The sequence below is a fragment of the Squalius cephalus genome (assembly GCF_949319135.1).
Source record: "Squalius cephalus genome assembly, chromosome: 16".
NCBI classification, from domain to species: domain Eukaryota; kingdom Metazoa; phylum Chordata; class Actinopteri; order Cypriniformes; family Leuciscidae; genus Squalius; species Squalius cephalus.
The window spans coordinates 12,887,939-12,909,773 of record NC_137137.1 but is presented as its reverse complement, the minus strand read 5'-3'; the positions used below and the strand labels follow the sequence as shown (position 1 = coordinate 12,909,773).

The following is a 21,835-nucleotide window of genomic DNA, read 5'->3' as shown; positions in this document are numbered from 1 at the left end:
ACTACTCTGCAATCAGACACCCAATAATTCAAATTTCAGTGGCAGGGCTACAAATTAGAAAAGAGAAAAATATGTTACAGAGTGTTATTAGCCTAGGCCTGTATACTTGTATACTTTCACGCCATTTCACAATCTCTTTCTGTCTAAGTAATTCACCTGCTTTTCAGTTTCCATCTCATCTCAGTGTTGAAATACCGTAGCCCTGTTTCACAAAGCAGTGTCACAACAGAAAGCACTGTTTGTTTGCCTGTCTGCCTGTGGAACTTGCATCAAGCCCAATTAAGAGACATTTTTTTTCCAACAACTGGCGAGTATTGTGCCATTTATTTTACTTTGCTTCGTAAGTCTATTGCAAAAGACGAAGTAGGTTTATAGTACATTTTAACATGTTTCTGCTGATTTAGCCCAATATGAGTAGCAAAAATAGGCTCCCAAAAGTTCACCCAAAAATGAAAGTTGTTCCAGGCGTGTATACATTTCTTTGTTCTGCTGAACACAAAGGAAGATATTTTGAAGAAAGTTTGTAACTCTATTGACTTCCATAGGAAAAAAAGTTACTATGGAAGTCAATGGTGTCCCGGAACTGTTCAGTTTCCCACATTCATCAAAATTTTAGAATTTTATACAGGTTTGGAACAACCTGAGGGTGAATGATGACAGAATTTTCATTTTTGGGTGAACTATTCCTTAATAGATAGGTTGTTTAAAAGGCAAACGTTGTGATATTTTGCCCACATGTGAGACTTGTGTTAATTCATGAAGGTAACAACAAGGGTGGTTAGCAAAAATGCATAAAATAATAGAGGACAAATGTCATATCCTGTTATCAGAATAAACACTTGTATTAGCAATAAACAGAAATGTTAATTAAAAAAAAACCCAGGCTGGAATAATAAACAGAATGATATGTGGGAATGCTAAACGTGCTAACTGGAAACTGCAGTTCCTGCTTTACTGTTTCCAAACACAAAGTTGAAACACTTCCAAGGACGTATCTGTACAGAAACTTGTCTGTGTGCACGTGTTCACCTTTGTACAGAGAAACCTTGTGAAGCTCGCTGGGAGATTCCGCGGTCCATAACGACATAAAGAGACTGTGCTGTTTTTAGCTCTTGTCTCTGTTTAGAAACAACTGTGGGATCAGAGAGGAAAGTCTACGGCCCTAAAAGATTATTATAGGTGAAAGGCCATTTGAGAACATTAAAACACTGACCCAAATAGGAACATTCATTAACGTTCAAGTTAAGAAAACATTATTTCTAGATGTTCTCAGAATGCTATCAAAACATTGAGGAGTTTAATGTTCTAGGTCTTTTTTTATTGGTTACACGAACATTAAGGGAACATTCCATTTTATAATTTTGCAAACACTCTAAACAAGTAATGAACATCCAATAACATTGGAATAATGTTTATTCATAACTTTAGAATCTTGCCAGAACATTAGACAAAGTGGCACTTTAGCCTACTGCACTTTGGCCTACTGCACTGTAAATATGTTATTGTTGGTTCAACTTAAAAAGTAAGTAACCTGGTTGCATTAAAATTTTGAGTTCATTGAAATTTAAAATTTGAGTTAATACATTGAAGGACATTGGTTTAATCAACAGAAACTCAAAACATTATGTTATGTGAACCATACAAATGATCTAAGTTGATTCGACAAAAGAAAAATGTTGTGATAATAAATCATGAAAATAGTTTCTTACAGTGTGGTCATACTAAAATAATACTACTTCAGAAGTAATACAGAGGCTTCAACATACGGTAGGCTGGTAAATAATGTTTTAATTTAGAACTGACCCCAAAATTCTTTAGAGAATTGTTGAAATAATATGTAGGTCATGGTTAATAAAAACAAACGTTTTATTTTGGACCAATATGCTTTTAAATCTATGCACATTATTAGCAGCAGATAGGGGGGAATTAACATTACAGGTGTGCAAAAATACCTTCTTTATACCTTTATACCTAAAAATACCTTGCGCAGATGGCCATGTTTCAGCTCTTCTTTTATTTAGCTGGTTTCTAAAAGTTAATTCTGCCAGATGGAAGAACAGGCTTCAGTTTCTTGTTGCCACATATACAATAGATGGATCCAATGGCAGCAGGTGTAGTGTTATATAAACTGTATTAGTGTGTCCTGTCTCAGTACACGTGTTTTAATCACACCAAAGCCCGCTTAATTCCAAACATCTTGCGCACAGGCTGTTGATTAGCTGCTCATTCACTGTAGAATAGCAGAGTCAGTGAACAGAGACTGTTTGGTTTGGTCATAATCCCTGTATGAAAGTACATTGATAGACCCAATAGTGATTCACCATAATCCGTACTAATGGAACTGGATATGATCATTTTAATATACTAATGACAGAATGCAGGAGGAATAGAAACACATACTCACACCATACTTTGGGCTGCAGTTAAGTCATTTATTTATAGCAAATACAATACATTTGCAATGATTTGGTCATAGATTTTTTAAAAAAAGGAGCACTATAAAGCATGACATAAAAAGCAGCCAGTTTTTACTAAAAAAAAAAAAATGGAGCCTCCGTCGCCTGCTTCTGCCTGCGGTGACTCCTGGATGAGGGGTGAAGGGTGTGGAATTGGGTCGGGGTGGTTTATGAGGGGAGGGGGGATCCAGGCTCCTTCCCGGAGTCACTGCTCTCACTCATTTTTCTCTTCATCACAATCTCCCGAGCAACGCAGGTCACCTGACCGTTTGTCACCGTGTAGGTGCCAGTCCTGCCAATCAAAATGAAGAAAACTTTGCATGAAAACCAGGACTCAGGAGCTGAGTCGAGCCAAACACAAAACTGTCATTAAACTCACTTCTGCTGGGATTCAAATCCATTGGGTGTCCCCATTTGATTCTGCTTCCCAAAGAAGAAACTGGACCACCAGTGGCCAGAGTCCTGTCGTACCAGACCTGCCATGGAATTGGACATTGAGCATTTCTATTCCTTTACAATAAAAGCTGACTACATATACAACATCCACTAGATTCACAGACAAGACTTAAATCTAGTCCCAGACTAAAATGCAGGTTTGAGCTGTTTTAACTGAGAGCAACTCGCACTGGTATATCTTAAAATATGTCACTGCCATATTGCTGTCTCAAGATGCACACCAGTAATGTTTTTTTCGAAGTCACGTTTATAAAAGCTACTTAAATGCCCTAATTGAACTAAGGCCTAATCCTGGCTTAATCTAAGCCCTGTCTGTGAAACCTGGCCTATTATGTACTATATAATGACTGACTACATGTGCATGTTTATGTGGATTTTAGAGTATTGAGATGATTTTCAGATGATATACCTGGTGGGTGTGGAATGACCTCCCCAGCGTACTCCGAACTGCTACAGGAACTGTTGCTAGATGTAGATCCAATGCGCCCTGCAACATGAATAAACATTTTAGAAAGGAATAAACTATTAAATAAAATATTAAATGTTCTTTATTATTATGTTACATTTTTTTAATAAACTCACTTCGGTAGTAATCATGGGTGGCGATAAGGGAACCGGTTGATGGAATTGATGCCATTTTCCCCGTCCTCTAAGTGTCAACTGTTTGGAAGATGGAAAGATGGAAGACCTGTTGGAAAAATTTTTTACAGCTATGATGAGAACTAATGTCTGAGGACGACATCTGCATGGCACTACAACAATGTGGTCTTTGAAATACGAGGGCAGCTTGGAAAACATCTCAGGTCAGCATATGCACAAACAATCTGTACAACTCCGCACACTCAAAGAGGTTTTAACCCTGTCAGGATCACACACAAGGTGTTGCCAACAATTTTCATCCAACTGGTTAATGGTATTGGTAATGGTATTAATCAGTATGATCCACTGAAACTACACATTCTTCACTTCCTATTATTATCAGTGTGACTAGATGATGCATAACAGCTGTTACTTCAAGAATCAAATTTCTGTTTTCAGAGACCCACTTGCTTAGGAGAACAGCAAGCTGCAACAGGCATGCAGAATAGCTCATATTTCATGAGACTTAGTTATTAAAATACCCGGTTGTCCAAGGCTGCATGCTAGCAGTTGCTATGAGCATTTAAAAGAAAGCTAGACTAATAAAATAATAATAATAATAATTCAGGACATTTCCTTCCAGGCTACAGATAATACTAAAAAAAGTCATGCACACAAAACAAGAGTATCTCCTGATTTAGGGTTTACCAATGTTTTAAGGTTACCAACGTACAGTAATAATAAATAATAAAAGCTACCAATATAGAGTATTAATAAACATTAAAGGCACAGTGATTGAGTGATTGCACAATAATTTAGTGTTTGTGTTGCTTTAGTTTCACATTGGACCTGCAGACGTCAATGTCAGGTCACAGATGGGAAGAGGGATTTACCACGTGACTGGTTAATTCCCTTATGTGCTACATAACAGATGACACATTTAAGTCACACCAGTGCTTTGAAAAGCTGACATGTAGCCTACTAAATGCTAAAATTACTAAGAATAAAAGAAACTGTTAAAGAAAAAGAAGAGCAAAATACTAAGATAGGCTACGTTATCAGTTACAACAATAAGCTTAAATCGTTTAAAATAAAATTACGTACGCAGTTTATTTACTGGCATCACCTCAGAAGAACTGATATGAAAAGTTTAGTTGTAATAAAAAAGCAAATAATGCTTTGCCTGTCTGTCCAAATATTTAAACATGTTTTTTTTTTTTCATGAACTATTTTTCTCATTCCCTTACCTTTGATTTGTGGTGAGTGCTGATGTTGGTAATGCACCAAAAGCAAGGCTTGGTCAAGTAAACGCTAGGCGACGGGGCCCATTTGTAGTTTGTTTTTTTGGGTGAGACCCTCCAAGGTCTTTCGCTGCTCTGCTCCAAATTCTACAACACGAAGGACTCACGGTCTATTTATTACCCGAGTGACGATTAAACTCTCTCACCTCCCAGAGGGCGTGGCTTGCTCGCTGGCATGATATAATGGGCGTGGCCTGATCGCTGGCACGAGATTGACAGGTCAAAGCCTTTTTCAGTCTATGGTCAAAACAATGTTGTTTCACAGAATTGAAGGGGGGATTGATGGGGTTGTCCATGTCTGTAGACAAGGGCAGATAAGCGTCTCCAAACAACTCAAGTCCACATTTTCCCATTCCATCAATCCATCACGGTCACGTGCATTCGAAGTTTGTTCCACAAGAAGCTTTCTAAATAAAATCCGTGGCAAATCTCCTGAGAAGGATCTTATAGCCTACTAACAGCAGGGCTGCCAACTTTTGAGTTTAGCTTGGTGTGAGAATTTTGGAGGGGGGTTATGGATTGGGGGATGCAAGTTTTTTTTTTTTTTTTTACATCACAATAAATGTATTTTGATTGTCAAAACATTTGAATACTAAACATACTTATACTAGGTTTAGTGACAACGTCTTACAATGTTTACATGGTACAATGACTAGTAGGCTACTGTTTTTATTATTGCTTGACACAAATTTCACAATTTCCATTCAATTCATGTGATTTGATTCCGATCTTGATTAAATCGATTCTATTGGATGCATATTAGGTACAGTAGATACATGTGGCTACATATCAGACCCCTGGTCTCATATCAAAAGTTACCTTCGCCGTCTTGTCTGTCGGTGGAGAAAATGGATGTGTGGCGTGTGAAAAGTGCTGAATGCGTGAGAGTTGCAGCAAACTAATGCATACTGTACATACATACATGCGCATCCAATACTGTTAACAACATCCTCATGGTCAAATCTGTTTGTGACAACTCTGAATACAATTTTAATACAGACAGCGAAAATAAATATGGCAAAAATAGGACAACACATTTTTGTCGCCACCTGCTGTCTGTTATAATTATTGACCATTAAGTGAGACTGCATGAAAAATAAGGATACATTCTGAACAAGTGTGTCCGAGGCAAGCAGAGATCAAACCACAATATTCTCGTTAACTTCATTGTCTTTAATAAACCCTGAACAGTGTAGTATGTTACAGCTACAAAGCATCAAACATTTACCCAGTAGTTATGTCAGTATGGTAACATTCTTTTACAGATCATCACATGGACAGAACTCCCATCAGCACTAGCTGAATGCACACAAAGAATCAAAGGGAAAATAATAAACTGACCAAAAAATTAAGTAAAAATGGGTTTTCCATCACCGCACAGTGAAATTGACCTTTTGGCCACCACAATATTTGAATTATATATTATAATCATCAAATTTAATAGCATAAATTATTTGAAAATATTAGCCAGGCATCTGTTTAGTAATTAAATAATTCATAAAACCCATCTTCCCAATCTCAAATGCTTTTATGTTCATTGTTACAATAACATACCTTGAAAAAGAAGGGAAAAAAAGCCTAATTCTATGCAAGACGCCACATTTTAAAATACAGGCAATCAAGAAACAGGAGATATGTGTAGCTTGAATCTATTTAAGGTCTTTGTTAGAACAGTTGTAGTAGTCCTGTATTTTTTTTTTTTTATTATGACTTTGGGGGAAAAACTCAAAACGGACAAGAAAATAAACGTGAACCATTTGGTACACACCTTCAGAGATTATACACATCTGGTGCTCGAGTCTTTAGCACCTTTTGCCCTGAGTAACAAGCAGGGTAATAACCAGTGCAATATTCAATGTAGGAAGCGAGCATGTAACAATCATAAATAGTGGCAACAAAGGAAGCCTTAAGCGTTTTAGAACATTCTGAAGGTGAGTTGTGCAAACATTTAACCTCTTCATGCTGATCGTAACAGACCATTTACTACTGAAGTGTCAGAGAAGCCCTGTTGTTTGACAAAATTAAATATTACAATACATTTAAAGGTAATTCGGTAAACAGGAGAAAACCCAAAAGTCCCAAAAAGGGTTCTTCAGATTTCCAATATGCTAAATTTGAGATGTTTTGTTTGACTACAATGCATTTGCAAGGATGGCAGTCTTCAGATGTTCAAGTAATTGCTAGTTGGCATTTTAGTTTTTATAAAGCATAATTTTCTGTCTGTACATTCATTTGAAGTTAATGTAGCTGTGGAGACACTGGAGTGTATTTGGGTACAGCGTTTAAGAGGGATCACAGAGGTCAGTTCTCGGTCATGAGGTTGTGCTTCCTGCTCAGAAAGGTGCGTTGTTGCTGGTTGGCGAATGGTCACCCTCTCCATTTGATCTCCCCATTACTTTGTACTTTAGGAGGCATGACAGGAAAACACATGATGGATTAAGTAATAACAGCATAAACAAAACATGAACATACACTATAGTCATTATCAGCAACAGAAACAGACCAAGCTTGCTAAGTTAAGCAAAGACCTAAAGTAGAAACCAAAAAATGAGTTAATTTAAAAACCTTTAATAGAGATAAAAACTGAACAGCTCTAACCTTCATGTTATCCACTTTGTCCTCGAAGGATTTAAAGCTTGGTGAGTTTCTGAGGATATATTTAAAAAAATATTATAATAACCAATCAATACTAGCTTGAGGTTTTTTTTAACATGCAACCTAAAATATGGAGGAAAGAAAATTGACCAGCAGACACCTTAAAGGTTTACAAAGGAAAAAAGAAAGGCTTTTTCTACCCATTTAGGTGAAGCAGGGCTGACAGGGCATAAACAAAGTGAAAAAGCATTTGCTTTCCATGCAAAAAATAAATATGATTATGTGTCGTGTTCTTAAACTGTTGTGGTCACAGTGTTGACCATCACTTCTACTTGATACTATCTGTCTTTTTGCACCTGCAAATGTGAAGCTATGCACTATTTTTTTTAAAGTGTATAATGGTTGACTATTTCTTAAATATCATATACAAGTATTACAATTATCCCCGTATCAAAAGACAGAACATTCAGACAGTTAATAATAGAAAAGAAAAGTTCGGGTAAATTACCTCATAGCTGGCATACTTAAAGAGTGACTCATTGAAAAGTTGCTACTGTGGAGAGCAGGTTGCAGACAGAGCGAGCAGGGAGAGTTAGCCGAGCAGACAGCGTTAGCCGAGCACAGAGCAGAGAGAAAGGGAGAGATTGTATAGCACAATGAAAAACTCGTTAAGACATCAGAACAAACTTTAGACATGCTAATATTATATCTAACATCTCTATCATAGCTCCAATAATTGAAGGTCATATGCAAAACGAAGACTTTAGGGACAGTGATTACGACAGATTCAGATACATCTATAGCTTCACAGGTACCATAGAATGTTCTAGAAATCTTCTTCAAAAGGAAGATGGCTGCCACCCATGCAGGCTCTCGTATAGCTCTTACCCAGAGTTAGAGTACGGCAGAGCCCTGAGCAGCCCGTATGCAGCGTTGTGGAGAAAAACACAGCGATAAACAAAAGAACCACTTCAAAACTCTATCAGAACATAATATTGATGATATTTAGGGCAGGAGAGAGTAAAATAAAAGGTAGAAACAATACAGGATGTAGAACAGGATTTTAATAGACGCTAACTTGCACTACCATGCATGACCATTGGGGGCAGAATTTCTTAACACGTATTCAGCAAGGATGCATTAAATTGATCAAGTGAGAGTAAAGAAATGTATTTTTCTACTTTATTTTTCTAAATTCTGTTCTTTTAAACTTTCAATTCATCGAAGAATGCTGAAAAAAATGATCACTGTTTCCACAAAAATATTAAGCGTCGCAACTGTTTTCAACATTGATAATAAGAAACATTTCTTGAGCACCATTTTCAGCATATTAGAATGATTTCTGAAGCAACATGAGACACTGCAGTAATGATGCTTAAAATTCAGCCTGGCCATCACAGGAATAAATTAAATTTTTAAAATATATTAAAGCTGATTTTAAATTGTAATACTATTCTCAATAGTACTGTTTTTTTTTTAATACTGTATTTTTGGTCAATTAAATGCAGCCTTGTTGAGCATAAGACATCTCAGAATTTAAAAATCTTACTGACCCCAAATTTTTTAACGGTAGTGTACGTAACAGATTTTAGTCAGAGAAGCAGAAACAAGGACATACACAGGAAGCATAGTCACACGATTTAAGAAGCTATGCAAATATACAACTTGTTTATTTTTTGTCAAACCAGAGCAGAACATCTAATTTTGATAAGCTCTGTACCTTGACACAGTGTTCAAAACAAGATCATCTGTGCTAAACATCACAGAACTGTAGCCATCTGGAGATTTCCCAACACACAAATACCATATTATTGCAGCTACAGTCAGTGGCTGTTGGCTAGAAGTCTGAAATCTGCCATCAAGACGAATATGTATTGAATTGAATGTCTGTTTAAAGTTTGAATTAGTACCACAGGCCACTTTAAATGTAACATTAAATCAGAACTGAGCCCATTTTTACTTCTTTCATAGTCTTATTGTGCATGATTCATCAGTGCACATTATTTCAAAGAAATATATTTTCAGCTACTTGTCATACAGAGAGCCCATTTCACAGTTTATAATACTGACCAAATTAAGCCTCACCCTACATTTCTTCTTTCTGAATATCCTGGTCACTCAAATGTCACAGTACGGCAGAATAGTATTCAAACTTCAACTTAGAGGTGATATATTTCAAAGCTTCTCCCCCTTGCATTCTTGAACTTTCATCGGAGAAACTAAAAAGGACATTTGTTCAGACTTTAAAAGAGGATTTTGACTATTCTCTTAAGAATACCTCTTTGAAAGATGAAGGCACAAGACCAGCTTCAATCATAGATATGAAAAACAACCATCATACAAGATATCAAAGGAGGAGGATGAAAAGATAGATGAAATGTTTAAGAGAAGAGAGATTAAGATTAGTTGTAGAAGGAAGAAAAATAGTGATGAGAGAAGGTTTGCAGAGAAGGACTATGGAGTTCACCTCATCTCTCCAAAACGGTTTCTGATGGCGGAGCCCATTGTGGAGAACGCAGCTGATGTCATCTGACCTGCCTGAGACAGAGTCTCCTGAGTCCTCTTATAGCTACAGAAAAGAGAGAGAACAATTTCAGTTCTAGCAGTTACCAGTTATATTCTGAACACATCATTTGGCATTGAAATACAGTAGCTGAGAGGCAACTAAAAACAGCAACATAAAACATCTCTTTAGAGGTCAATGCATCAAGAATACGTCAACATTTTTAGATAGATAATACAGGCATGCAACTAGTGTCACATGATCAATCAGAAATAATTATAATATGCTGATGGGGTGCTCAATGAGATATTTCTTAATATCATCAATGGTGAAAACAGTTGTCTTGCTTAATATTTTTGTGAAAACAGTGATATATATTTTTTTTCAGGATTCTTCTTTGATGAACAGAAAGTTGAAAAGAACAGCATTTATTAGAAATATAGATCTTTTGTAACGTTATAAATGATCTTTAATGTCACTTTTGATCAATTTACTGTATCCTTGCTGAATAAAATCATTAATTTATTTAAAATGTATATATATTACTGACCCCAAACTTAATAGTAGTAACCACAAAAAATAACAGGGTTTGAATGTAATATGGGTGAATAAATGACAGAATCTTTATTTTTGGTTGGATTATTCTTTTAAAAGCTAACAGGACGAACTATCTAGACACCTGTCTGTCCATCTTTTTGCACCATATGCTGCTGCCTGAATCTTCCAGCGCAGAATCTGCACCTGGTTCGAACACACATCATGATCTTGATGACACACACACACCCCACACAATTGTGCAGACTCTCATTTACACAGAAAAATGCACCATTCACAAAAACACAGATGCATGTGCATATACATTAACAACACCTGTCCTTTTCAAAATAATATACACACTTTTTCCCACAATTCACACTCTCACATGTAATGTAATTTCTAAAGCAAACAAGTACACAGCCACACAGGCTTCCTCACACAGCCCTCTAATGACCTTAGATAAGGCTAAGCCAATTTTCTTGGTGAAAATCCCATCATGTGTTCTCCAAGTCAGCTTTCTCAGCACATGCCTTAGCACAATCACTACACCCTTCTCAAACCGCACATTCTATGTAGCCTCAAAGTGTGAGATCAGACACTATAGCAGATTATTGATATCTAATGAGACGTCTGACAAAGGGGTAAGTGTAGTGGCTATGGGTCTAGGTCAGTAACTCAAAAGACAAAGGTTTGACATCATTTATTGAGATCACTGGGCCTGTGAGGAAGATCTCAACCTAAAAATGATTCCTTGATAAAATTATTCTTAAGTCTGATGCTTTGTATGAGAGTAACGATTTTATGTCCATTCTGATCTATGATCTGATATCTTTGACATCAGAGGGGTCTAGTTGGTCAAACCATGGAGTTTAGGAAAATTGACACTAATGTCACTGAGAAGATTGTTGTTCAGTTTCTTAAAGATCAGTGACATCAGTGCTGTTACAAGATTAGTCTCTCAATCTGAAGAGAGAGGTTTTATAAGCTATTCGTTTTTAACCCCAAATTACATTAGCTGAACTTAAAATTTATTTTTCCTTCATCTAAATGGCATGAGACTTGATGTCGTGGTTGACACTTTCTAGCTCAACAAACAAAAAATAAATTGTAATGATATCTGGTTGCATGTTAGCGTGAAAAAAGTAGTCCCATTCAGGTTGTTTGGGGTCTCCAGACAATAAAATCTGAGTTTGTAACATCATAATGTTTTTTTTTTTAAACGAACTTTATTTATGTTTTATTCTACATATGTGCAGTGTTGGGGGGATTTAAAGTATTATTTTTTTTTTATATATATACATTTTAAAAAAAAAAATCAGAGACATCAATCAGAGACTATAAAAATTGCTTTTTGTTACATAATTTGTAAAATAAAATTCAGTTGCAATGCAGAAAACACACAAAACATGAAGGGGCGAACACATCCCTGATGTAGTAAACACACACAACACCCCCACCCCCACAAAATCACTCTGCCACAAGTTTGTCAAAAATAAATCAGCTACAATGCAGAACACACACAGAAATGGAGTGAAATACATCTACGATGGAGAACAAATGCAAACACACACAACAAACACACGTAACGCACATAAAACACATATATGACACTATGTTCAGGTAAACATAAACCTAAATGAAAAAAACTTGAAAAGATGTATACCCATGAGGAAATGGCAAATGAGCCATTGGGTAATGCTTTGAAGCCATCGACTGGCTGTAGCTGAAATTTCATGTTTATTTCAAGTGTTTGTTCTCCAGTTGATGGCAGCAATCTTTCATTAAAAATTAAACCATGGCACATTGTCCATGTTTTCACCATGAATGAAAAAGAAATTTGGATATTTATAAAAGTGAATTTTACATTAAAGTTGTTTTTTTTATAAAAACCTATTTAAAAAATATATATATGTAAATTTGAAAAATACCATAAATCACCCCAACACTGCACAAATGTAGAGTAAAAGCATAAATAAAGTGAGTGATATTACATTTGTTTAAAAAAAATAATAATTGTGTTACAAAATCACATTTTATTGTCTGGGGTCTCTGAACATCCTGAGTGTAGATGAACAACGAATAGCTGATAAGGGTTAATTTATTTCAGGGTTGAAGCGTTGTTGAGTGCTGCTTTATAGGACTATAATAACAATGCATAAAACAGTATTAATGTATTAACATACTTTATGATGTTACATTATTATCCAGAGTTATATGCTTTAACATTAAATTTAAATGTAACATTTTAATTAACAATTTGATTTAACCCATTTTATATGGAAGGTTTAAATATAAAACATAAACTGTTTTTTTGTTCATAAACTTTTAAACATAAACAAAAAATTTGAAACATAAAAAATTAAACAAAAAAACAAAACAAAAAACAAATCCCACATAAAATGCAGGCACATTTTGATTAATTTAAATATAAAATAAAATATTCATAAAAATAAAATAAAAGAATCAAACTCACGCATCAGAACGTCCAATGTCCTCAAGTGTGGCCGAAGCAGAAAGATATCTACAAACACAAATGTCCACATTACTAACATATAATAACATACAAAAGTCCTGTTTAAATTCTGTGAATTGTGCACACAGCAAACTAATGGATGTTAAAAGATTTGACATTAGACCTCAAATTGATGACAAATTAAAGGGCTTAGAAATAATTGGCGCTGGACCTAGTCCAGAACATAAAACTAATTTAACATTAACAGAATTTAGAAACACGGATCTAAATGCAAATCACCACCCAGTGATGTTGAAAAACTCCTAGAACAGGACTGACTTCTCTTTGGCTTAGATGTCTTAAACACTCCCTAACACTATATGTCAGCTATTTTTGTGTATACATAAATTACACATTACTGATCACAATCTCAAAATATTCTGCTGAAGAATCAATTAATCAAAAAAATATGCAATTTTTATTTGATTTTTGCACCTTAATACAGCTCTGATGTTATGTTTTGAGCAGAATATATCTGCATATAAAACTGGGTGGGAGGGAACATCTGTTTTCAAACGTCCAAAGACCCAACGGCACAGGTGTAACCACAAAGGCTAAATCCAGACAAAAGGGCCAGCTGAGCTTGGCATCAATAGGAAATAAGAGATAAATATAATAAAACTGAAAGGAACCTTCCTCAATGTTACAAACAAAAAGGACAAAACCTTCCAGTTTTGTAATTTTGTTATATTTGTCTCTCACTTCATAGAGCATCAGAAGCTAGCCAGCTTCATTGTTCAAGTAATGTAATCAGAACTAATAAAACATAAAGCTTGATATGTGAACTGATGCTACAGTACTTCTATTAATTATGAGATATATGCTATCATAAAATAGAGGTTTTGAGAGCTGGCAAACTCCCTTATGGAAAGGAAACACAAACATTCAACTTGGAAGCACAAAGGATACAAATGAAACAGAAACAAGGCAGCAGCAGGTCCACACCTAGCAAACAGAATCACAAGACCAAGCAACTACAGGCAAAAGAGAGAAAACTCACAAATTAGATGAGGTAACTCTACGATTCAAGTCTCCAAGAGTTTGAGAGGTTCTCATATAACTAGAAGCAGAAATATAGATTAAATATAATTTTTTTCTTTTTTCTGAACGGTTTAAGCTGAGATGCTAGTGAAAGAACACCAATGATTAGCTGCTTCAAGAAGATAGGACTGAAAATAGAAAATAGGACTGAAAATAGAAAATAGGACTGAAAATAGAAAATAGGACTGTGGAGATATATATATATATATATATATATATATATATATATATATATATATATATATAGATATATATATAGATATATATATATATATATATATATATATATATATATATATATATATATATATATAAAATTGATATGCATATACATTACATATTCAAATAATACTAATAATAATAAAGGATAAAATTATGTCCCATTTGCTGGCACTGTTAAGAGATTTAGACAGCACATAAAAACACAGCATGAGATTAGAGAAGACAGATGTTAAGGTGACCTTCAAACAGACTGGAAAGGTTACAGACAGAAAGTTCTCACGCATTGGAGCACTGAACGTCATGCCAGCCTTTGTTGATGTTCTGTTTGATTTCAGAGAGGGGGCTGATGCCAAGCCTGCGCTTCAGCTCAGCGGCGTGCCTCTCCTTTGCCACGAGAACCTGTCTCAGTGTCTGAATCTCATCGTCAACCTAACACAGAAAAATACAAGATAAAACTAAACAAATGTTTAGAATGACTGGCCTCACCATAAAAATTGTGCATTTTATTAGTGATGCACCAAAAAAAAAAAAATCTTACAGAAACATGAAAAGCAAAATTATGGTATTCATTTAGGCAAAAACTGAAACCAAAAGTAAAGTTTTGGTAATTGGGAAATTGAACTCGGTATGTTGTTCAGGGTATTGTGTTCTCAGGTGATAAATTAAACCAGTTGTAGTAAAAAGTTGAAGTTCTTTGGACAGATATTTCAGACAAACATGTTTTACATTGTAAGCCCGTTTATCGGTCCAAATGGGGGTTTCCGCTAAGACGGGTGAAGGTGCGTGTTACTGTCTTTCCTTTTACACAACACAACAAGATTAAATGAAATACATTTTCTCATATGTATTACCTCGTTATTTCATCTGACTCCATAAATGAAAAAAGGTTTTAATGATATCTGAGCATCATTAAATGTGAGCAAGATTTGATTATTCTTTTTAACTCCAAGTATATTTTATCCGTTGAGATGTCGCTCAGAGGTCCTCACGTCTTCTGTTTAAATGCAGGTCTCACGTTCACAAGTTCGTCAGTTTTGGTCTAAACAGAGGTAATTGGCTATATACCTGAGATTGGTCGCATTCACGCTAACACAATCAAAGATACTTTGGTATAGCCCCCATGGAATTGCATACACTTGAATTTAACGTAATGTTTACTTCAGTATAGGTATGGCCACTATTACAGATAAGTCACCCAACTTTACTTCTCTTATAATAGCTTTGGATTGGCCATGCCGTGATTTTCCACGTACACTTATTAAAGTAACATTAAATTTAAACATAGGTAAGACACACCCAGATTTAGGTTAGTCAAGCAGCACTTTTGCCTCCCTAAACGGAAATTCACTTCTTGTCTTTGCAAACCAAGTACACTTGAATCAGTGCCAAATATTAGTCGTCACTAATCTGACGCAAAACTTGCGGTAACATACGAATCCGTTTAATTTACTTGGGAAAACAATTACAGATTCAGTCAGAATAAAATCAAATGTAACAATTTATTATGTCAGGTAAATGTATCATGCCAATTTCATTATCAGTTCAAAGATAATAAATACGAAACATCAAATGCTCTGGAATAAAGAGAGAAGATGCGAACTTGACATTATAAAATACATGATGCTGAGAGTCTCGGCCATTCTCAGCATCACGGGTTAATCTGAGCTACAAATCGCCCTGAGCCTTCTTCAGCATCCCCCTAAATACTCAGACCAAGGCAGAAACCTCTTTTCAAATGTAAACATGAGTTCACAGCGGGAATTTGCACTAATCACCGTCCCAGACTTATTGGGGACAGAGGTTGATTTACACAGGGGCACACCCATAGCAGTTAACAAGATATCTCTAAACTCTCCACACCTTATTATCTTTTTGGTTTACTTCTGTGGGAATGAGACCTTTGTACCAGTCGCACATTTCAAATGATACCAAACATGTATAATACTGTATGATAATTGTTCATATTAAACCATATAGATTTTTGGGTGAATTCAGGTAGGGATGGGTGAAGGGAATGATGTGTAAATTGGGAGGTGATCAACTGAAGTGTGATCGTGACTCGAATGGGGAGAGTTCAAATGTTAATTTCCTTTGTTTTCTCAGAGAGTAGCCTTCTCTTCCAGTTCTTCCAGTTTCTCCAGTCTTACAACATTTTGTTACTCTAACGTACACACTGCTGACATATTTAGCTGTTGTATCCAAGTTTTGTGCACAAAATAGATGCTTGAAACAGTCATCAAAATGCATAATGAGAATAAACCAATTAAACATCACTGATTTTGGCCAATTCAATTTGGGTTTGTGCTTCAGGGCACACGTTATGGCAATTTCAATTAGGACCTAATTTAGGACACATTTAGGACACAGGCTATTACAAAATGGCATTTCTTAAGTGCATAATCTTATCTTAACTACAGATATGAAAAGGGTATTACAGAAGCATCCTAACTTCACAAAAAACACTAAAAAACAGTCTTAACTTTAGGGCAACCCCAATAGTGTCCTAACTTCAAAATTATTTGAAAGCCAACTGTAAAAAAAAAAAAATCACATAATAATAGCCCTGTCAGAGAATAGTGTCACATTTATTAGTGATACAAGATTAAGAACAGTGATGTTTGATGGTGGAAAGACTTCGTGAACACCCAAATGATGTGCTGCACTTTGACGACAAAACTCTGACAAATAATTACAGACTCCTATGAAATAAAAAGATTAGGCTTTGTTTTTTTTACCAAGCTTATCAAAACTTCACAAAGCACCACTTATTTTGTTTCTCCATTCTCCAGTTTTTCTGTTTTACGTGTCGTTGGTTGCTTGGTAACACAGACCTGAGAATTGATTACCAAACGAGGGGTTTAAGATTTCCTAACTACAGATAAGATGAGATTTTGTAAGATAGGATAAGAATCCTAAATTAACTTAAGATTCGCTTCTGTAATACGAATTTGTGAAAAATCCTAAATTAACTTGTCAGATCTTAACTTAAGATCATTTTTGTAATTCGGCCCCAGCTCTGTAAACACATTTAATACAATTTCATCCTTTCATATTTTGCAGAATATCTATGCTGCTCTTTTCTATTCACAAATGCAGAGAGTGACCAGTGGTTGTCAAGCTCCAATGAGAACGAAATAAGCACTTTAAAACCATGAACATTCTGGTCAAAAGTCGCCATTATCATCTCTTGTGTTGTGAAGAAGAATGGTTTGAAACAACATGAGGATGAATAAAAAATTCCATCATTTAAATTTTTCGGTGAACTATCCCAATAAGACGTTCTATTACTATTAGCACACACCTTCCAGACCTCACCGGACTTTTAAAGGGATGGTTCCCCCCAATGAAAATTCTATCATCAAATACTAACCCTCATCACCAAAACCTAAGACTTTTGTTCATCTTCTAAACACAAATTATATTTTTAATGAAATCTTAGAGATTTCTGACCCTCCATTCAAAGTCTATTCACCTAAAATATTCACAAAATGAATCCATATTCATTAAATCTAAATCTTCTGAAATAGGGTTGGGTATCATTTAAATTTAAGCATTTCCGATTCCAATTCTTATCAATTCCCAGTTTTGATTCCAATATTTTTTTTTTAAATGAAGTCATTTTGTTGCAGCTGAAAACCATGTGGAAAAAAATCAGCAGCCTAAAGAACAACTAACTAATAAACTAGACTAATATAAATTTCAAACATTATTAAAGACAAGTATAAAAAAGTCAATAATACAATAAGAACAAACAAACAAATTAACAATAGCACAAATAAAAACAACTGAACAAAGTTCATAAATTGAAATCAAATGTAAAATAACATTGTACAGTTTTCTTTTTATAAATTAATACTTATTAAGGTTAAAAAAGTTATTTAGTCAAGATCAGTGAGTGATTTTCCTTTTCTTTTGTTCTTTGATTAACAGTAATGACAGATGGCAGTAGGTTTATTAGGCTGCTGTCACTTTAAAGGTGGGATCAGTAGTTTTTGAAATATGCTGTATGGATGTTAGTCGGTCCGACACAACAACAAACGTGTAGCCAATCAGCAGTAGGTGGCAAATGATGGTGGAGGAGAGAGAACGATCAAGAGGGAGATTTTAACTGAAGAAAGACTGCAGGAATAGAAATATGAGACAATACAAAAGAGAAAAGCTCAGAAGAAATCACTTTAAAATAAAGGGTTATGTCTGAGCAAGAGCTTTAGGATCCACGTTAATATTAGAAACGCTGTCCAGCGCTGGAGAGAGCTAAGTGGGAAGGCCTGAAAAAAGACACGGAGGCTGCTTTGATTCTGGGCCACACGTGAGTAACACTGGGTTTGAGTGTCATTGTGTGTCTGGAGCTAACAACCAACTCTTGTTTGCAATTACTATCGTGTACTGTATGTACATTTTTTGTGCTTCCTTGTCATTCGTTCATCATATGCGCTTTATTTTTCGTGAAGCATTATTCTGTTGCACTTCTGTATAAACAGACATCCACTCTTGGATTGTGTGCGTAATGGAGTCACGCTGACGATTGCTAGTGAATGCGGTGTTTAGTGTCATTGTTAGTGCACTCGACTCGCTTGCAGGGGGATCAGGGTCTCTCTCTGCTCAGTCTGGCCAACAGCATATTTCAAAAAAGACTTACCCCACCTTTAAGACTTAATTCATGGATACAATATACTATTACACATGCGTTTTGTTTCTCAACTGTTTACGTTCACTTAAGACATAAACGACTGTGTTTACGAGGATATTTTGACATAATTTTGTGTGTATTTGTCTGTTCAAGCGCAAAAAGACACAAAAGAGAACTCAATTCAGTATTCATGTACAATGAGAGGCTGATTTTTGTGCGCACGCTCTGGATGTGCCCAGCACAGAAAACAACACGCCAGTGCCGGAATTTTGTTCTCTTTCACGTCTTCTTGTGCCCTAACCCTTTTATGAAGTGATTCCAATCATATTTCAAGCAATTCAAAACCATTATGGCAAACAATGCACATCTGAAATGTAACAGCTGAAGGAAATAATCCATCAGCCACATTTTCTTATCCAGGCCGATAACGATAACATTAAAAATTAACATATATCGGCCGATACCGATATGGTGGCCGATATATCGTGCATCCCTAATTTATTTATTTTTAAACATTCTTTATGAGTGTTTTAAACAATTTTGGGGGAACAGATTTTCAATGAAGGGGCAGAAATCTCTCTCATTTAGGTTTTGAAGATGAACAAAGGTGTTATGGGTTTGGAACAACAGAACTGTGAGTAATTCATGAGAGAATTTTCATTATTGGGTGAACTCTCCCTTTAAGACAACACAACATTTCATATAATCTTAGCAGTAATTGTGCTGTAAGTGTGAGGGTAAAGGGTGCTGGATAAAGTCTGCGATACCTTGGTGAGTTCCACCTGTATCTCTTCTGCCTCCTCCTCTGTCAGGCCTGGCGGTAGAGTCCCTCCGATGGCTACACCTGGAGATGTCACTGAAGAACCTATAGACAAACAAATGCAGGGCTTCAGACCAAAAGAGCTGATGTACTGATATACTGTGGGTCTTTGCATGAGAGCCACGAGATAAGGGGGTGTAAGTACAACAGGGGTGGCATGAGCGTTTCTATCCAGACAGTGTATCTTCTTTAGTATCTCCAGTTAGGTCAACACTACATGATCAGCTGTCAGGCCGAACAGACCTGTTATGATGTGACGTTAATGTACCCACAGTTGTAGTGCATGCAATTAAAAGCCTACAATTAAAACAGCAAAACACGATATTAAATAAAGCCTTTCATTAATTGTTAGAGTTTTCTTATATAATACTCTCTTAATATACTTTTTATTAGCGCCACCCACTCGGTAGACACGCATCTTTAGTGCACCTGCTCAAAACACAGAAAACTCACACACAGACGACACTTACCGTGTTCTGAAGAGTCCATTTCTAAATATGATCTTCGATCAGGTTTACCTGCGTGTAAACAAATGTCACCGCTTATATTTTGGGATGGATGGAAAAAGAGAATTGACCCTCCCTGACTTGAACAACACAAGAGGCTTTAGGTTTAGCCAGCGCAGCGACGGGCTTGAGCTTCCGGAGCGCGGATATGACGTCACCACGCCCTGCGCTCGCGCTTTTTACGATTAAAAGACCTTTACCTCTTTTATGTCTTTTAAACAGGAGGATACAGAACATAGATTACTTTTACTTGCGTTATACTGTCATGGGAAATTGTTACATTCGGTTTGTTAATTAACGTTAAGGATAAAAAGGTATCTTATCTAATAAATAATCTGTTGCTTTTGATGAAATTTTACGTACACAAATGTACATTTTTCAAAATTCCTCCACGATTATTGTTTTTTAAAGAGGAATTTCTAATATATTTGGAGACACTGAGAGGGATGAAAAGGCCCAAAGCAATGTATTTGTACTCTTTATTGGAAGACTTTGGTTTTATAATAAAATAAAATAAATAAATAAAAACTCCTACTCCCCTACTTTACTTTTCTTTCTTTCTTTCTTTCTTTCTTTCTTTCAATTCCCTTATTGTTGTGTATAATGTGATGGGACATTTTGTAATTTCAGTCTTTGTTAATCTCTCAGTTATGACTGCCTTTCTGCTATTGTTCAACAAGTACATGCATTAAAAATAACGTGCTTGAAGCACTTTTACGTGCTTTTCTGGTACTTTTTGGAAGTTTGATTTGGCTGCTGGTACTGTCACTCTCATATGAAGATACAATATATGGTGTAAAAGATGTGTGTTTATTATTGCATATTCAAATTTTTTTATATATATTATATTAATATAACAATATTGTTGTTATTGTTATAATATTTTGTACTATATATATGTTATATTAATCATATATTATTGCATATTTATTCATAAATGTAGCGATGCACGGCCCCAATCATAGTATTAAGTAATACATTAAAGGTTTAAACATTTATCTATTTTTTTATTTTACATTATTTATATTTATAAATAAAAACAAAGTTTAAATATCATTTTCTTTATAAAACGTTCTTTCTTCAGCCTTTTATTTCTATACAGTCTACATAGAGGATGGGGTAATTCTCATACTCACCGTCCATCATATTTTCATTTTTTTTTTCATGTCACTTTTTTTCATTTTGTTATTTTAATTTTAAGAAGACTACTCTCAGTCACATCAAGTGTTCATAAACATTTATTTTACACCAGCAAATAAATGTTTTTATCTTTTAGTCATACAATAACCATGCTACAAAATAAAGGTCTACTATTATTATTTTTAATAATTCAGTGTATGTACAAGAGACCTTCACTGTAGAACTATGAGTAGCATAGTTTTAGAGTCAAATTCATTTAACATACCATTTGAAACAAGGACAATTCATTATGAACATGACAAAATAAGATCATAAATAAAAATAAAAAAATGCATAAAATTACCATTTCACTATTATTACACTAAATATTTTCTCTTCTTTCTGAAGACATAATATGCAACAATTTCTTGACAATTTTACTCCAGTATGTTTTATTTTTTTTCTCCTTTAAGCAAGGTTCATTCAACTTAAAATTCCACATTTTAATGAATAAGCCATACTGTTTATACAAGTGTAGTTCTGATACAGATAAATGCA

The 21,835-nt window shown here is 35.2% G+C and overlaps 2 protein-coding genes across 17 annotated transcripts; both read right to left on the bottom strand.

Annotated features, from left to right (window-relative positions):
- Positions 1-2,418: 2,418 nt before the first annotated feature.
- ppdpfa (pancreatic progenitor cell differentiation and proliferation factor a) lies at positions 2,419-5,763 on the bottom strand. 2 transcript variants are annotated; one of them, XM_079897788.1, is made up of 6 exons: positions 5,612-5,763; positions 4,739-5,090; positions 3,495-3,600; positions 3,322-3,399; positions 2,836-2,932; positions 2,419-2,748 (listed from the first exon to the last, which is right to left on the bottom strand). In XM_079897788.1, the coding sequence occupies exons 3-6, from the start codon at positions 3,547-3,549 to the stop codon at positions 2,625-2,627; spliced, it is 354 nt and encodes a 117-aa protein (XP_079753914.1). In that variant the 5' UTR covers positions 3,550-3,600; positions 4,739-5,090; positions 5,612-5,763; the 3' UTR covers positions 2,419-2,624. The 2 variants fall into 2 exon arrangements, with proteins under 2 accessions (XP_079753914.1, XP_079753913.1); XM_079897787.1 differs by having other exon boundaries at positions 4,739-5,763.
- A 181-nt stretch (positions 5,764-5,944) lies between these two features.
- Positions 5,945-20,330, bottom strand: tpd52l2a (tpd52 like 2a). 15 transcript variants are annotated; one of them, XM_079897770.1, is made up of 10 exons: positions 20,123-20,330; positions 19,600-19,697; positions 14,483-14,631; positions 13,940-13,999; positions 12,901-12,948; positions 9,855-9,956; positions 8,276-8,299; positions 7,896-7,940; positions 7,391-7,439; positions 5,945-7,194 (listed from the first exon to the last, which is right to left on the bottom strand). In XM_079897770.1, exons 1-10 carry the CDS (start codon positions 20,139-20,141, stop codon positions 7,126-7,128), a joined length of 663 nt encoding a protein of 220 aa, XP_079753896.1. In that variant the 5' UTR covers positions 20,142-20,330; the 3' UTR covers positions 5,945-7,125. The 15 variants fall into 15 exon arrangements, with proteins under 15 accessions (XP_079753896.1, XP_079753903.1, XP_079753897.1 ...); XM_079897777.1 differs by having other exon boundaries at positions 7,896-7,937; XM_079897771.1 differs by lacking the exon at positions 7,391-7,439.
- Between the last annotated feature and the right edge of the window lie 1,505 nt (positions 20,331-21,835).

What these genes read in the sequence shown, in the direction of transcription:
- ppdpfa (XM_079897787.1), bottom strand. Translation starts at nt 3,549, where the DNA reads ATGGCATCAATTCCATCAACCGGTTCCCTTATCGCCACCCATGATTAC. An exon ending in GGTCATTCCACACCCACCAG is followed by an intron (nt 2,933 to 3,321) that starts GTATATCATCTG and finishes ATTCCATGGCAG; the next exon opens with GTCTGGTACGACAGGACTCT. An exon ending in GGATTTGAATCCCAGCAGAA is followed by an intron (nt 2,749 to 2,835) that starts GTGAGTTTAATG and finishes TTTGATTGGCAG; the next exon opens with GACTGGCACCTACACGGTGA.
- tpd52l2a (XM_079897770.1), bottom strand. An exon ending in GACATTGGACGTTCTGATGC is followed by an intron (nt 9,957 to 12,900) that starts GTGAGTTTGATT and finishes TCTTTTCTGTAG; the next exon opens with CTATAAGAGGACTCAGGAGA. An exon ending in AACCGTTTTGGAGAGATGAG is followed by an intron (nt 8,300 to 9,854) that starts GTGAACTCCATA and finishes CGGGCTGCTCAG; the next exon opens with GGCTCTGCCGTACTCTAACT.